This window comes from Tauraco erythrolophus, chromosome 17 (assembly GCF_009769465.1).
Source record: "Tauraco erythrolophus isolate bTauEry1 chromosome 17, bTauEry1.pri, whole genome shotgun sequence".
In the NCBI taxonomy this organism is placed as follows: domain Eukaryota; kingdom Metazoa; phylum Chordata; class Aves; order Musophagiformes; family Musophagidae; genus Tauraco; species Tauraco erythrolophus.
In genome coordinates, this window is record NC_141481.1 from 18,636,359 (window position 1) to 18,653,940 (window position 17,582).

At 53.3% G+C, this 17,582-nt stretch overlaps 1 protein-coding gene across 3 annotated transcripts in view; it reads right to left on the reverse strand.

The window, feature by feature from the left end:
• The window catches only part of AXIN1 (axin 1), a 71,995-nt gene that overhangs the window by 1,696 nt on the left and 52,717 nt on the right, over positions 1–17,582 (reverse strand). For all 3 annotated transcript variants that reach the window (XM_086622060.1, XM_086622057.1, XM_086622059.1), the window contains exons 5-8: positions 14,064–14,201; positions 8,140–8,693; positions 5,636–5,812; positions 4,213–4,458 (exon numbers count right to left, since the gene is read on the reverse strand). In XM_086622060.1, the coding sequence (XP_086478186.1) occupies positions 4,213–4,458; positions 5,636–5,812; positions 8,140–8,693; positions 14,064–14,201 (1,115 nt within the window). The remainder of the gene's footprint in view (positions 1–4,212; positions 4,459–5,635; positions 5,813–8,139; positions 8,694–14,063; positions 14,202–17,582) is intronic.

A 17,582-nucleotide genomic window follows, 5' to 3' on the forward strand; every position in this document is an offset into this window, starting at 1 on the left:
GTCTCTGCTCCCAGCCCACACACCAGGGTTCTGCTACATGGTGCCGCCGCTACCCCGAAAGCATCAGCCCAGCCCCCACTCCATTTTCAGAGGCACACAAACGTAGCAATAATAAAAATGAGGGTACTTGGCCCTTCTGTAGAGCCTTTCATCTGGGGTGCCGTGAGCACCGCGCAAACATCCCAGCAGCCTACACAAACCGGTAACTTGGCAGGTGTGGTCTCAGCCAACAGCACTCTTCTCTTTCAAAGTCACATTAAAACAAATTTGGCAGCTTTAAAGAACGAGTTAAAAAACACGCTGGATAAAAAAGATGATTTTGTATTTACACGACTGGAAAGTTGCTATAAAACCCAGAATTTGCCAAGAGCATGAGGTAATGGCAGTTTTGGAAATGACTCTGACCCCAACCTTTCGGCGCTGGCTGGCGGGCACAGCACCTTTTTAATGGCATGCCCACGTAAACATCAGCGTGGCAAACCGAGACCAGGCACGATCTTTTCATCCCTTTCCTAAAGGCATGAGAGGTCTAAAGGTCAACTGAACAACCCTCCTGGTGCCTGCTCCACCTGGGAGACCTTCGGAGAAGATGCAGCATCCTGAGAGGCAAAGGTCCGCTCCTGGTGCCAGCAGAGCTCTCGGAGCCTCTCCCATTGCCGTATGAAAGCAAAGGATGCCCTTTAGCTAGAAAAACATTAAGGAATTGAATCATCCTTGGGGAAAAAAAATAAAGAAAGAGGCATTTAAAGGAAAAATGGGTCATAAATTCAGGCAAATTCTGTGAACCCTGTGAGCCAGAAGTTAATTGCAGGGGTTTGGAAAACCTCAAAGTCCCTAAGCTTCTCTTAATCCTGCTAGAAACGAGTTGTGACGAAGAGAGAGCTGCTGCGTGCCCGGGGAGCTGGCACCCGCGGAGCTGGCACCCGTGGACCCAGGGCCATGGCTACGTGCCCTGCGCAGGCAGCAAAGCTGGTTCCCTCGGGACTGCCATTCTCCTTCCCCTGGGGAGATGGAGATGATCCCACCCAAGCTCTGCCATGACAGGCGCAAGACGAGGAGCGTGTCGGTGCTGGGAGCCTCCCTGCTCCTGCCGCGTAACTCAGCCCGGAAAGGCCGTTCCTTGACGTGCTCAGCCCGGCTCCAGCGCTCGCCTCTTTCCAGCGCAGAGATGGGCCCCAAAATGATGCTCGAAAGCAGAAACTCTGCACTGCTTCACAGAGCTGGAGTTACAAACAGCCCCGTGGGTTCGGATCCCCTGGTTTTGCCGTAAACCAAAGCGGGGCGGGCGGCTGCCGGGTCTCCGAGCTCCGGGGCTGAACAGGGCTGTGCAGCGGGACGGGCTGGCCGGGAGCAGGGTACGCTCGCGTCCCGAGCTGCGGCCATCCGTCACTAGCAGGCTGAAGGGGGGCTGATGAATAAGGAATCACTGAAAATGTAATTTTCCAAGAGTTTCCCTCAGGAGAGCAAGACAATGCAACTGTCTCCGCTTCCGTCATTGCCAAGAGATCCCCCGAGACCACAGCTTACCTAAACAGGGAGCCAGACCGTGTCTGAGCTCTGCCTCATTAAAGCTTCCACCTGCACCCATCTCCTGGGTGGCAGCGTGACCCAGAAACACGGCCAGGTACCACCACCCTGCTCCTCCGGGCTCAGCTCCCTTTGCTGCACTTGTCACACACAACATCACCCGGTAAGGAACCAGCTGCGCACCTGCACTTCACCACCCCTCCTGGTTTTTCAGCCATGGAACCAGTGGTGCCAGGACAGGGCAACGAAGCCAACCGCACTGCAACACAGAGGTGAGGCACCCAGCGTGCTCCAGCTCGGCCCTGGGGCTGGAGGCTTTGGACAGCCTGGAACGACCCCAGATGTTACGGTGGGAGGTGTCCAGCAGCCGGCTCTGCTCCTCTTCCAGCCTTGGCCCAATCCAATTCATTCCAAACCAAGCTCCCGCTAACGTTCTCTCTGCTGGCAAAAATCTTTTCTCTGAAGAGCTGGTAGTCATTACTTCATCCAGCTGCAAACGTAAGTGAACTGTGACACTGAGCTACAGAAAATGGTTCAACACCTGGCTGTACATGCCAGAAACCAGAAATACTGGACTTGCAGGTCATTGAGAACTGGACACCTCATCCTGCACTTCTATCTTGGAGATCAACGTCCCTCCAGATGCTGCGGAATAGGGAGAGAAAGGCTTTTTCTGCAACTAAAGTGTGATTTCTGGAAGAATATTTATGATTGCCGGTACAGACACTGCAGGTGCCTCCTTTATTTCCAGCGGGGCAGTGCTGGTGGGAGCAGAGCAGAAGGTGGTTAGCTGGGCAAGGCCACTGCTGGCCAGGGCTGTGCCGGAGGAGAGCGGCTGGTGAGCTGGGTAACCGTGCCGGCAAGGTCAGCGTGGCTGTACGGAGCTGGCACTGTGCGCTCTCCTCCCGCAGCCAGCTCAAGCTGGTGCCCGAAGGCCACCTCTGGGCTCACCCCACCTCCCCTGCCCTCTGGCTTCCCCAAGGCTGCTGACAAACCTGGGCACTGGCTCCGGTTCCCCAGAGCTCTCCAGAGCTCCTGACTGAAATCAATGGTATTTTCCCATTAACTCCCCTCTCCTTCTCCTTAGCTCCCCAGCCGGTTTTGGGCAGCCTCTCTCAGAAAAGACTTGGGGTCTGTTTTCAGGCAGGCTCGTGTGCTAACCACAGCAGGAGCTTTCCAAAAAGCTGCTAGCTCAGCTCTGCTTCAGCTGGAGCACCCAATCCTGCCAAAACCCAGCCGAGAGATTTCACCATACAGAAAGCCCTGGCTCCCTGGGCACCACTGCATCTGCCCCTGCTGGCTACTGGGCACGGACACATTTGTCTTCCATGAGCATTCCCCCACAGGTGAACACGGCTCCTTGGTTTTCCAAGCACGGGGCAGGTCGGGGGGATCCCTGCATCACCAGGAGAAGAGCAGGACCTCGTGGGGAGGCAGCGTTAAGCAGAGCAGCCCAGTGCTGGGACTGCTCAGCCTGTCCTCCCACTGCTCTGCACGGCATTCACCACGACGCCAGGCGGTTCCTACAAAAACTACACTTACACTGCACGCCAAATTATTATTAGAGTATTAATTGCATACGCATATAGCCCAGGTCAGTGTTTCCAAAGTGCATATCTGCATCTAGACATCTCTGGGGAAGGTGCATGAATTTAGTACAACTATAAATGACTCTACTAATAAGCCCTATCCAGTTACACCAACTGAAAGGTAGATCAAACAAACTGGGCTTAACCTGACTTGGGAGGGCCCTCTAATTACCTGGCTTTCAATCAATGCTCGGACATAAAGACACAGAAGTCTGCTCCGTGGTCACTGCAAGCAAAAACAACTGGAGCTCGGCAATGAAAAGAGCTTCTTTTTTAAATTACACTCGTGTTTCTAAGAGTCGGATGCCAAAGTTTCAAGTTTTCGGAACACAACTATAAAGCTGTGAAAGGTTTTTAATGGACAAAGTGCTTTTGGCTGTTAACAGTCATTATCTAGCACTTCCACAACAGTTTTCATCTGAGAGCTCCGTGTGCCTTGCAAACAATCTTCCCTGAAAGACAACGCAGGAGAATCAGCTCGGCGACAGGCTCTAAGTCGAGTCACAAAAGGATGCCGTGACTCGGACAGGGCCGTGCCACGAGTTGATGCTGCGGCAGCGGTACTACAGCGCAGGGCTCCCATCCAGATGCCAAGAGCAGCCTTTGCCAGAAGCCTGTGGGAGGTGGAGTTAAAGAGCAAATACATATTCTCCTGCACTTAATTTTACTGCATCCTGCTGAATTGTGCTCCTGCACCAACCTTTGAAATTCTCGTGTGAGTGTGAACGAGCCAAGAGTCAGCGAGTACCGGGGCAGAGAGCTAGAGCTCTCCCATGCCATGCCCCTTCTAGACACGCTCCCGCTGCCCAGCTCCTTCTCAAGCTCTCAGCAGCCCCTTCCCCACCCTCCCAAGAGCATCTCCAGCCTCTCCACGCACAAACCACAAGTCCAAGCCCTCAGGGTGGGTTTCGGCATTTGCACCACCACATTAGAGGGACTGGGGCAGATTTCTCTGACCTCTCTGTATATGGCTCTACCCAGTTGGTGCTGGGAGCTGGAGACCAGAGCAGAGGGCAGTGGACATCTCCCTCAGCTGCCCACCTGCAGAGCAGTCCCTCCCTTCCCTCCCACGCACAGTCAGACACTATGGCCGTACCTTTGTTTAAGGGGGAGTTTTCCAGCCCTTTTTTCTTCCTCCTCCAACCTCCTGCGAGCTTCTTCCAGCTGGGTGAGAGGGTTGGGGGCTGGATTGGGCGGCATGGTAGGATCTTGGATGAAGGGGTGAGAAGGCTGGACGACGTTCCGGAGCTGGGCACTGACCCACGGATGCACCGCAACAGGTCGCTCAATGGAGAGCGGCCGGACCATATCATGGGACAGCTGCTTCTTAGCACCTGAAGAGCTACACACAAACACAAAGGTTTTACACGGACTGCTGAGCTGCTTCACACAGGCACAGTCACTCCTAGATGGACCTACTGCTCCTGCAGCTGGACATGGGCACCGCTGGGAAGCTCCTTACAGCGTGGCTTCTAGGGGCAGGGGAGCACCATCTAGAGAAGATTTCAGGACAGCAAGTCCCAAGACATCAGGGTGAGCAACTCAACCCTGACACAAAGCCCACAGATCTGCTTAAGGGCTCTCATCAAGACTACAACACATAAAAACAAAACCAGCAAAAGGCAGCTCCACCGTTTGTGATGTTCCCCTAGAAGACGCCCTCCCACCCACTGCTGACATTCCCAGGCTGGGAACCTCTCCACGAGCCGCTGGTCGGCATCTCCAGGGAAGGGGACGTTGCAGGGACACACTCGTCCTTCCCCAGCTCCAGCAGCAGAACCTGCCACCTGACTTCCTGGTGGCCTGGCACTGCCTGTGGCTCTGGCACTCGGCCCCAGCACCTGCAGTGCAGCCCGCCATGGCCTCCACCATCAAGAAAGAGAAGAAACCACCAGTGCAGCTGCGTCAGTATGGACAAGACCCCAGATCCCTCTCGTCAACACCTTGCAAGCATTGCTTTTTGCCGGAGACGGATCAGATCACGATTAAGGATCTGTACCTGCAGGAGATCTGCTTGACTCCAGAGAGATTCCCGAGACAGCCATGTCCTTGGCTCCACTCTAGGCAGATGAGGCCATCCCAGAGGACACTCCCAGCAAGCCGAAATGCTGGGCAAACCGGAGCTGCGCTAAACTGCTTACTGAGGACCAACAGCTCCAGTGCAGCAGCTCCTACGTTTCTATCAGCACCTTGCAGGAGCACCAGGCATTTCTACACAGCAAACGCTTAATGTAACAACACTGCCTACTGCGTGCCGTGTTACCCGCCTCGGAACCATGGCAGCAACTTGGGAGATTCCCCTGGGGCTGCAACCTCCCCGCCATGGCCACAAGTCATCTTTCAGAAAAAACAGCCCTTACAGCCCCCAAGCAATCCTCAGTCTCCAAAGGGTCTAAACCCTTGTGCCTGGTGGATTCTAGTCTTCCCAGGATCTCCAGGAACAAGGTGGATTCCTGGACAGCCTTCTGCAGGGGACGCAATACAATAGCATGAAGACCCCTCGCTCTGTCAGCCCTTACCCATGGTTTGTTTTCTTATGCCTGCTGATCTCCTTCTCTCCTTCTATGATCCACTGAAGGATCTTCTGGTTTCTCTCCACGTCTTCAGGAGATCCTGGCATCTCATAGTTGGCACCATCACTTTTCCCTGAATCGGTCTTCTTAACATTTCTTTTTGAGAGCAGACTCGCTTTCCCACTGCAAGAACAAAGCTCGAGACATTAGCGCTTCCCCTAAGCCAAACCTCCGCAGCCCGCGGCACAGGATGGACACATCTATCTCCAGACACGTTCAGCCCTGCTGGGGTCTGGTGCTGCCCACAGCGCAGCCTTCCATGGCCTCCTGGCTTTACCACGGCTCAAACCAACCACGCCGCACTTGCGGCTAAGAGCGAGACTGGCCAGATCCTGGCAGCAGGATTCTCCGTCCGGCCACCTGTGGGCAAAGGGAGCGTCTCCTCTGGCCAACTGAGGCACGGCGACGTGGCAAACAGCCCAGTGGATCCGCCACGCGTCCTGTTAAAGCCCCGTCCCTTTGCTCAGAGCAGGAGGTTCATCCCGGTGCTGCGATCTGGCGGCTGCCCCTCCATGCCAGACTGCGGCTCGAAACCTGAGCCCTTCCCATCGCCCCCCGATCCACTGACACCCCAGACCGTCCCCAGCGTTTGCTTCTCGCCCCAATTTGAACAGAGACTCCACAGCATGGTGGCAGATCACACCCCAGCACAGGGGGGGCTGCCTTCTGCAGGCTCTCATGCCCTGGGGAGCGCAGCCACCTCAAACACCGCAGCCGACGGAAGCCAGGCAGTGGCCGACGCTCTGGCTACGCTGTGGCTACAGCAAAAGCTCCTACAGAAACCCACCGCTCCTCGCCCACGTGCCCGGCCCCGCGCTCACCAGGTCGTGCCAAATTCACCCGGGCTCGCCTGCCCTTGCCGCAGCCTGTAACTTCATGGGCCCCTCCCTGCCCTGACCACCCACCCGCTTCACTCCACAGGACCTCCCGACCTCGGCCCCTGCGTGCTCACTAACACAGGCAAACCACCTGCACGCCACAGCGGAGTAACAGACTCCCAGCCACCTTCGCTGATTTTTTGGGGAATAAGCCTGGAGGGGTTGCTGAAGATCTACAAAGGCAGGACAAGCTGACAACCTCTTCTCTGCTTCCCCCCACAAAAGGACTAGAAGGTATCAGCTGAAATTCTGCAGCAGCAGGTTCAGTGCAAACACAAAAAGGCCCTTTTCCCCGGGCTGGAACCACCCTGCAGCCCCAGTCGCAGGGAGGAGGGGGCCAGTGGCCTCGCTGAGGGCTACAAGGAGCCACACGAGCCCACTGGCTGCCCAGCCAGGCTGTTCGGATGCAAACTTGTCTTGTGAAGCTCCTAACCCGGGGACTGTCGGGAACTGGGAGTTTGTGCCAGAGGAAGGACAGCTCTGACTGTGCCCTTAAATATGTGCTGTAGTCAGTGCGAGCGAGAAGTCCTGTGTCTTGATTTGGGCTTTGGACAGCCGTGCTCACGCTCTGTTGACGCAACAACCCTTTCCCTATAGAAACAGGGCAGACTCAAGGGCTTCTCTCTCCCTGGGGAGCACCCACCTTCAGCTGTCTCTGTGCCCACCACTCCGGAACGCTGCTCCCACTGCACGCCCCATCACCTGACTTCGTTAAACATCTCAGCCCTGGTACGCTGCAAAACATCAGCCCAAACCCACGGCCTCGGGGAGCCGGGCGAGCTGAGGGTGAGCACAGCTGTCCCCTGCAGCTGCTCCATCCCCATCCCTTACCCCGGTCATCCCGGAGGAGCTCTGCTCTCACCTTTCCAGTCATCCAGTAACCGGAGTAGCAAAACCCGCGGTGGAGAAGGAGCTTCACCAGCTCCCGTCACCACAGAGGGGACAGAGGAATTCTAACAGCCAAGGGAAGATGGACAAAAGCCCATAGGGCAGCGGTATGTCTTTCCTGGGCAGAGGGTCCCCTGCCCCGGAGAATGTCCCCTTAGGACAGGATGCCACGGCAGCACCGCAGCGTCCATTGCTTCGTTGGGAAAAGAAAGGAGCTTTTCTGCAGAACGGGTGAGGCCTTGCAATAAGGAGGGCTTTTTTGTCCTCTCATGAACACCTCAGGAGACCGGTTTCTGGTTCCCAGACACTGAGACACAGCCCTACACATAGCAACTCCCAATGCACGGGGAAGCAGACAAGCATCTGCAGTTTCTAAGCACCTCTGCTGCTTTAAGGAGCAGAAAAACTACTTTATAACCAAGGCCACTACAAACCCTGGTTAGAGGGTGTCTTTCAGCACCAGTCACAGAGGTGACAAGGGGTTCACAGGGGTTATCAGGGGGTGTATCCATTTCTGAAGGGCAGGAGCAGTGAGAGGCCCTCAAATCACGTCCCAGCATAGGCTTTCACAAGAAAACATGGATCAGCCACTCCATTTCACCGGCACGCTACAGCCCGCTTACGAAAGAGACTCCTAGAGAAGCCACGGCTCTGGGACTCCCGTTGGCTGCTGCCTTGACTCACCTGTAGCCTAAAGAGTCCATGGGGACAGGCGCCATGCCCAAGTTTTCAGTGTAGTTTCGTGACTTTGTTGCATAGTTATGTGAATCTACATTCCAAGCAAAGCTGTTCTGCACTCGCTGCGTGGCCTCGGCCTCGATCTGCTCTTTTGGTTTCATCACGCTGTGGTGATGGATGTGGTGGTAGATGTGTTTATGGTGGTATAAGTTAGATGCATCCAGTTTCATTCCTGATTTTGTTGCGTGCTTGCCATGCCCTGGAGGAATCGTTCCTAGTGTCCCTGACAGCTTTCCTAAGTGGCCGCTTTCCGGGGACCGTGGCTTAGGAGAGTGGCGGCCAGGTCCTGGAGACTGGCAGCCTGGGGTTTTCATCACACGCTGTACATGTTCATCGAGGATGCTTTCTGGGTTTTCTTCATGGGCATCTCTCATCTGCATCCCAGCACAGCCCATCTCAGCGTAACGAGGAGCAAAGTGATGAAAGGCTTGGGCGGAAGGCATCTTGTGGCTAATGACCGAGGGGCCAGAAGAGATATCTGCATCCTCACCTTCTTCCTCCTGCAAGAAACAACAGGACAATCAGAGAATGACAACAGGGTGGTGGAAGGGGTCCCTGGCCCCACCTCCTGCTCACAGCTGGACTGCTGCCAGCCCTTCAAGGGGTTAGGCCTGGCTTTGTACAGTCACATCTTGCAAACCTTCAGGACGGAGATCCACCACCCTCTGGAGACCTCTCCCAGACTGTGCCACCCTCCTGCAGAAAACATCCTAACGCTCAAACCAAGCCTGTGCAATCTTGCTGCCACCGAGCACAGCTGCTCAGGTCTCTGTACCTGGTTTCTGAGCCACCGTTAGCAAGGGTCTCCACGTGCTACCCAAAGAGACCGAGGCAGCTGCTGACGGGCAGCCCACATATCACAACCAGGGTTTACAGGTGCGGTTTTTCCATAAGCACAACAACTCAATCAATCAGACGTATGGGGGCGGGCAGAACCTCACTAAAAAGTTAAGTCCCTTGAAGGTGGTTCTGTAACAACCAGCGACAGAAACATGACTTACTGCACCGTACCTGCGATTTCCTACAAGCCTTCAGTAAGGCACTGCTCCAGCACCCACCAGATACAGCCCAAAGTTACTGGATATGTGGCAAACCAGATCTCGAGTCAGGTGAGAGCAGAGGGGTTTCTCACCCGAACGACTACTTCAAGAAGGCAAAGCCGACGGCAGGGCTGTAACAGGAGGGAGCGACTGAAGGTCGACAGCGGCACGAATGGTTTTGAAAATCAAACGTAGATTTCTCCCGGGCATGCTAAGGCTGGAGCAAAACACTTCATGCAGATAAAGAAACGGGTTGGAACGAACTGCCAGTTCTTGTAGCTCACACCGGTGTAGGACGCGCCGTTAGCGACTCCTAAGTCCTTGCCAGGAAGAGTAAAACTCCTCCATGCTGACAGCCACAGTTTTGATGCTGACAAATGACTTTACGCTCCAACGTAAACTCAGATATTTATGAAGTTTCTTTACTGGAAGTCAGGATTCCTATTTTTTTTTAATTACATAAGCAGGATTCCAGTGAGTCCTTTAATCCCACTCTCTTCTCCTCCTTTGGCACAGTAACGGAATCGGTTGCCGCAGAGGGTATCTCTGCCCTGCCAGATAAACACAGCTGCCAGACAGCACCGGCTGGCATCAGCTTTGCCTGTCGCACGTCATTGTCCATCACTCACTAACCTGCTTCAAAGTCTCAGCTGCCAACCACACAGCAAGACAGCAAGCAACAGAATTCCTCCCGGTGTCACACCTGGGGGGATCAAACCTGAAGCAGAGACAATGCCAGGCTTCAAAAGTGCCACAGATGTGGGCGCTGCCAGTCCAGGGGTGGGACGTGATGCCCACGTCTGGAGGGGACACACTGCTTTCTAACAAAATCGCTTTGAAGACCTTCCGAAGCACCTTTCATCTGGAGCCACGAGGCTGCAGCCTGCCAGCCCTGGCCCTGGGCACCACTGAGGGAGCCGCACAGACGGAGCACGTGCTGACGAAATCCCCGCCACTGATGTGCGCGTTTCCGAGCACTTTATGACAGGGCAGCTGCTTCCCACCCCAGCACTGCTCTCAGCCTCGCGCTAGGAAAGCCCTAACCATGCAAAAACGGCAGCTAACGAGGAACTGGGGTGCCCATCCCAAGCTGCCCTCTCTCCTCCTGCAGGGCAGAGGCCAAAGGTTTGAGATAAGGCTGCAGATACCAATTTTGCTAAATCTTTTCACCATGCTTAGTCTGCAGGGAGAAAACCAACATACAGCACGAGGTCGGGGAAGCCCAAGCTGGGACAGTAACGCAGGACTTCGCATACGGCAGTCGAGTCTTGGCATCGCGCGGTGCTCCTTGTTTGAGCTACCCGACTGCGGTCTATGCCCAGCAGCAGCCTTCCCTCCCACCCAAACCTGCCCAAGCCTGCTGCCTAACCTGTACCCCTCTGCCCGCCGAGCACCCTTGCCCTGCCCGCGGCCGGCACGGGCACAAGAAAGGCAAGACAAGACGACGAGAGGACCAAGGCACAGCCAAGAGGCAACAACTGCAGCGTTTCACACCATAGAAAACCAAAGGATTTGGGGAGCTGCCTCCTCCTCGGGCTCAGCTTTCCTGGATGCAGGGGTGACCTGGGCTCCGGAGCCATGTTTCAGCATCTTGCTGCGGTGAGCCAGGCGATGCTCGGCAGCGCGCGCAGCTGCTCGGCGGGGGGGAGGCCCCGGTGCCTTAACCACTAGATGGTGCTTTGTTGACATAGTATTGTCCAAAATCTCTTCCATCCGCTCCCAAAGGCAGCGGCAGTTGGAGAGACGCAGGCTTCAACTTTGCTGACTGTCTGCTGAGCTATTTTTACTCTGCAGCAAGGTCGGGGCTGCCCTTCCCTTTCAATCAGGAAGCTGAAATCTGCGCTGATGAGCTATGGGCAAGCGATACCTCGCTGCAAACCTCCTCCTCTGCCTCCTCCCAGTCCCACCCATCAGGCTGCTACTGGTCAGTGGGGCAAAAACAGCTCACCTAACCACGAGCACGTTGTCGATCATCACACAAACCAATTCTCTCTCTATTTAGGCAATATTTTATATTCAAACAGTGAGAATCTCAGTGCTGGCTTTGCTTCTCCTGGCTTATTTTCGACTTGCTCAGTTCAGACAAAGACAGAGCAATCTGTCCGATGCGCTACTGACCTGTACGGTGCAATACTGCAGCTTCCATGCATGGACACGAGGCTGAAGTGGCTCAAAAAGTAATACGGGAATACACGTATCCTCTAATCCTCTCTCACGTTGCTCAGAATAATTAATGAATTCAGAGTTTGTTTTTTTTGAAAACCACAAATCTTACACTATTTTCAGTAACAGGTGTTTGGCTATACATCAGATGCTTCTTCTTGATGCTACTGCTTGATGCGGCTTAGAAAGGGCACCTGCAGGCAGCTCAGTATGGGGGAGAAAATGTCTTTTTTCCTGGCTTTTGTAAAATATTTCCAGCTTCTCTGCTAAGCTGATAACTGCCTAGTGCCACTATTGCTCGTGATTTGCCTTGTGCTGCTGTGCAGTGAGCCATGCAGACCCAGTGAGAGGTTACCCTGTAGTCCTGGTGTTAGGTCATATTAAAAAAACCCCTGTGATCTATCAAGATTCAAGCTCTTCTCTTGCTGATACCAGCAGCTCCTGCACCTTAAGTGCTGACCTAAAAAGGCTACAATTGCTTACTCTGAGTTTTTCCTGAATGGCTAATGCCAGGTGCCAGCCAGTCAATGAAATACGTTCTGGAGACAGCAAAGAAGTTTAATATATAGCATTAGTGGAAGTCTTGGGCTTAAAAATAGATTAAGTCACACAAAAATGTGTTTAAACAGACTTAAATTTACTCTCTGGCACATAAGTTTTTGCTGATTTTACTGTATTGCTACTGGCAGCTTCTTCAAGGAGGTAGAGGGCTGGGATAATAGGCAGAGGATGATCCGAGGGCTGGAGCACCTCTGCTATGGAGACAGGCTGAGAGAGTTGGGGTTGTTCAGCCTGGAGAAGAGAAGGCTCTGGGGAGACCTTCCAGCAGCCTTCCAGTACCTAAAGGGGCTACAAGAAAGCTGGAGAGGGACTTTGGACAAGGGAGTGTAGTGACAGGACATGGGGCAATGTATTAAACTGAAAGAGGGGAGATTTCGATGAGATCTAGGGAAGAAATTCTTCCCTCTGAGGGTGGTGAGGCACTGGAACAGGTTGCCCAGAGAAGTTGTGGCTGCCCCATCCCTGGAAGTGTTCAAGGCCAGGTTGGACGAGGCTTTGGGCAACCTGGTGTAGTGGAGGGTGTCCCTGCCCATGGCAGGGGGGTTGGAACTGGATGATCTTTGAGGTCCCTTCCAACCCACACCATTCTATGATTCTATGCTAATGTAATCTGGCATAGGTGAGGCTGCAACAGATCCACGGGAGCGGGAGGAGGAAGAGTGCTCTAGGACCGTGTTAGCACGAAATGCTGCTGGTTACATTGGCTTTGTCTAGAAAGCAATAGGTAGTAGAGAGGAAAATGGACCAATTCCAGAAGAGGAATTTACTCACAAAATTGCACCTAACTGGCCTTTTCTGGCTGGATGCTGGACGCAAATGTGCAGGGAGTTTGCTGGACAAGGCCTGGAGCTGGAGGGAAGCTTACAGATCCCTCTGTCTTCCTCACTTTTCCACATTTGAAACACAGACGTCATCGAAAGCAAATACTACAACCCACAGCTCTTTTTCTGTTTAAAGATGAGCATTTAAACACATTAATTAATATTTTAAAAGCCTCTAACGGGGCTGAAGGGCTGGTCCCGGGGCCACAGAGGCTTGGCTTCTCCCAAAGCACGAGGCTAGCCCAGACAGGCACCAGCACCTCTGTGCGGAGGGAGAGCTGCGAGTTGCCAAGCACAGAGCCTTCGCCTCAGGGCCACGGCAGCTATTAACGGCAGAGACTCGCAATTTCTCCACACAGGGCTGTAGTTATGCTGATGTTGGTGACGTTCACTAACACTGGTGTCCTCTGAAAACCCTCCTGCGTCCCCAGCACAAGATGTACAGGCAGCCGTGACATGCAGCATCTCAGAAGAAAAGCTATGGTGTGAATACGGCTGAACAGGGGTCTCACACAGTGAGACCAGACGACCAATACCTTGTTCTCTCCCTTTTGGAGCTTGTTGTGGAGCTCACGGCTTTGCACACTTCCCTTGGTTCACCTACCAAGTCCCCGAGCTCTGAAGGGCCCCAGTGGTACCAGGGCTCGCAGCACGCAGTGCCATGGCTGGGTTTCTCACACAGAGTCAGTGCTGTTCTCTGCCTAGAAGAGGGTTTTTGGACACTACACCCGATAGGTTTCAAATTTTCTAGGGATGTGCTAGGCACTGATGGGCAGAAGCCTTTTGGTTGTAGTAGAAACGCTTGATAGGAGACACAAACGCCTCCCAGCATAACGTCACCTGCCATCTGGTTACCATTTGTGGGGGAAACAGGGGTCACACAAAAGCCCACAGGGAAAGACGAGCCCCTTTTTACATAGTCCCCATCCTCGCATGGAAGAGATTGCTCACAAAGTCAGGAGAGCAAGGGTGCCGGAGAAGATGATGGAGAGCATCTGCAGGCCCTGACTGGCGGCAGAAGCGGGCACTGCTGTGTCAGGGCTGGTGTCTTACAGCAGGGAGCGAGTGCTGGAGCTCACAGAGCCCTGCATGGATGGGGGAACAGCACTGGGGAAGCTCCTGGGGCAACGGAAGCCCCCAGGAGCCCCTGTGCAAGTGATGACCATGGTGGCTGGAGCAGGAAAGTGGTCACCCCAGCTGCTTCCACAGCAGCTGAAAGCTCCCTGAGCTGTACAGTGTGCAGACAGCCTGCCAGGCTGGTAGAGGAGGCAAGGAGGATACTGACCGCTCGAACGCGTTTAAGGCGCTCCTCTAATTTCTCCTCTGCTTCACGTTCCTTTTGTACTTCCTCCAAACGATTGATCAGTTCTGCAGCAAACTTCTCTGGTTCGACGTGGATATCCTTTGGCATTCGGTATGTACGCTGGAGGAAAAAACACAACAGGGGTTAGTGGGAGATGCACGAAAAATCCCATGTTTAATTTGGAGGCTTCGATCACCGGCAACGCCAGTCGTTCCATTGGGGACTTGAGGGAGGACAGGCTGGCAGGGGCAGAGGTGCAGCCTAGGGACCGGTGGGCTGGAAGCTGAGCACCGCCACAGGGTCCCCGGCCGGCACCAGCTCCGCGCACCACTCCACGTAAGGGAAAGGTTTTCTGGAGCCACAACTGAACGAGGTCTTTCAGCACCAAACTCCGCTTTGGGAAGTGCTTGGTTTCATCCCATGGTACACATGGGAATATCCAGGTCTCAAAGGGTGGGAGAAGGACGTACAGACAAACCTCTCAAAAATCATGCTTATAGTAGCGATGTTCTCCCTTTGATAGAGGACACACTTACCCTGGGTAGATCAGCATATGCTGGTCAATCTGCAAATCTAGCCCACAGGCAGAGAGAGGAATGGAAATCCTGTTGCCTCCAGGACATCTTACTTCCCTCCATCTTCTGCTACAACCCAGCCCATCCACAAAAGGCCACGGCACCCACAAAGCATCCTCTCTTACCAGAGGATCCTGCAGGATCTTGGCTTTTCAGAGCCGTGCAACGATCCCCTGCTTGCTTTATCAATACAACGTCCTTACAAGCGCAGAGAGCACTTCTCTGCTTGCTCTGGGTGAACAAATGAATATTTATGGAAGTTCAAGGGCATTCTTGGTTCCTGATGCTAAGTTACCTTGTCCCTAAATTCCTGAGCTCTGGGATAAGAAGTTTGTGCAGTGAAGTATGAAGCTATCAGCCACTGTATTTTTCCCCTCATTTTTATCCCTTCTGCATTATTTTTTTTAAATAGGAAAAAAAATGACACAGCAGAGAGAAAAATTTAATTTGGAGGAAAAATATATGAAAAATTCGACAGTATAAAAACCTGCATTCAAATATTTCAATACTGACACGAGAAAAATATACAGTCTATAGGACTAGAGATAAAATTAAATGTGAAGACCCAGGATTATTCATAGCAAAAGAACAAATGCAGCAGCAGCAGCAGACATCGAGCTTGACATCTTTAAAGGAGGATTAGAGATCACCCAAATTTACCCCGGACCAGCCAAAGGATCAATGTGGAAGACTGAAATAATGCTTTACCTCAAAAAACTGACAAAAGCATGCAAATCATGTTGGTTTTCTCTCTCTGCCAGCTACTAAGCAGAAGGCAGGGAAAGAAAAACAGAGGCAGTAAGTATCCTACTGATGGCACCGAGAAGCTGAAGACATCTTTTATGACACCCAAGTTGAGTTGCAGAGGTCTTGGTTAAAGCGCCACTTGTTTTCTTTGCCGAGAACAAGACCCAGCCAACCCTGCCACCAGCAAATCTTGCATCCAGGGCTCACTGCCGGTGCCTTCTCTTCCACACTGGACGGTGCTGGGCTGCAGCGTCCCCGGGGACGTCTGTGGACATGATGGAGCTTTGCAGGCAAGAGTACTGTCTGCTCTAGCACTTGCTTTCCATGACAAGCAGAGGGACTGACAGCTCCACCTCATGCTGTCCCAGGCACGACTGAACCATCCAAGCTGGGAACAGCCCCAAACAATCATCCTCTTCATCCGGGGACGCAGCCGCTGGAGAGGGCATAACACAGGTGAGCTACCAGGTGGTTCCCACCCCGGGATGACAAAGTGTCTGCTGCCACCAGCTCTGCAAATCAATGGCTCGTATTAAAAAGAAACACTGCAGAAAAAGATTTTCATCAACAAAAATGACACTTAGTCTTGAAATATTGGCACCAAGGGCCGAAATGGCATGCTCTGTCCCAGCACCTGGATCTTAGGCAGTCCAGAAATGGGCCCCCATCGTGCTCTGTCCTGGGGGAAGATGTGGCAGAGCTGGTCCCTGCTACTCCCTGGGGAGCTTCTAGGAACTAAGCAATGTTTCCCCATTTGCCCAGGGAGCACACCTAGCTAAGGGAGTTTGCTTGTCTCGGAAACCCCAAAGCCACGACCAGCACCATCCATCTCGTGAGCAGCACCAGCAATTCCCCAGGAGGGAAATCTCTCCCTTGGCTGACAAGTCGCAACCCGTCGGGCGATGCGTTCACTCCCTCCTGCCACCTCAGACACGCCAACTCTCCCTGCGGTTGTTTATACGACAGCAGCACTGAGCCCTGCTCCGTTAGAAACTTAACGAGCCTCACGAGAGGCAGCTTGGCGCTCAGCACTTACAGTCTCGGGTACCGTAATTCCCATTGCAGCTACCGCAGCAGCTTCCAGAGAAAAGCGGAACCGGGGAAGAACTTCCCTTTATTTTTATAGCTTTTGATGCAACACAGCATCCCAAGCCGAAGTCTCTCCCGAGCCCCCAGCAGCAGGTGCAAAGGTTGAAGTTTGCCATCCTGCATCTTCGAGTCCTGTTGCAGTAAGGTGGTTCCCTCCAGGCCCCGCAACACCCAAGGACCACAGCTCCGTCTCTAAGGAGGATCGCATGATGTTCAGGGCCATTGCTGCATCCAAGGAACTCAAGATAAGATGATTTCGGTCATGATGATTTCATCTACAACTAACACTTCAGCATGTTTATCCACAGTCTCTCAAAGTTTGGAGGTGACTGAAGCTCAACTGCAGAAATGAAAACTGAACCCAAGAATCTTTAGGATGAACTCATTTTCTTCTCTCTTTGATAAACCGCTGCATCTGCAAAACCCACTGCCCCGTCCTTCGGGCTTTCCACTCAGCACCACAGCTTGCATAGGTCCTGTTCGAGGGTGTGAGATGCGCTCCCCTCCATGGAGTCATCTCTGCAAGGGTCTCCCTGACCATGCAAGTTCAATGCAACTGAAATAAACCTCACTTCATTCACCCCACGGATACCTGTTGCACGTGCCCTATGTTGTCCTGGCGGGCACCCGTACTGGTGACTCACAGAAAGCTGGCACGCAGGATGGTCGGAATATCGCCACGGGTCTGACTTTATTCCTAGCTTAAAGGATGAGATACACAGACTTCCCCAAAACTAACAGCATTGCAGAATAATGAGTGCAAATCTCCTGTGCTGAAACAACACAGCCAACTGCTGAGGGCTCGCTCTGTCTCCCTGGACAGCAAACATGGACTGCACCAACCTGGTTCAAAAGGCTTAAGATGATAAAGGGTTTGAAACTTTCATCAAATGATGGGCCTGGCTTTGGAAGGGAGACACGCTCCATGAAAAACCAGCCAGGCTGAGCCTCTGCCCAGAGGAGGATCCTTCAGGGCTTCAGGATTCTGAACCTGCCCCCGGCTTCCCACGGGCATACAGAGCCCTACTGAGGGCGTTGCAAATAAGCTGTTTATTGTTCTGAAATCAGAACAGCTCCTAATGCTTTTGTT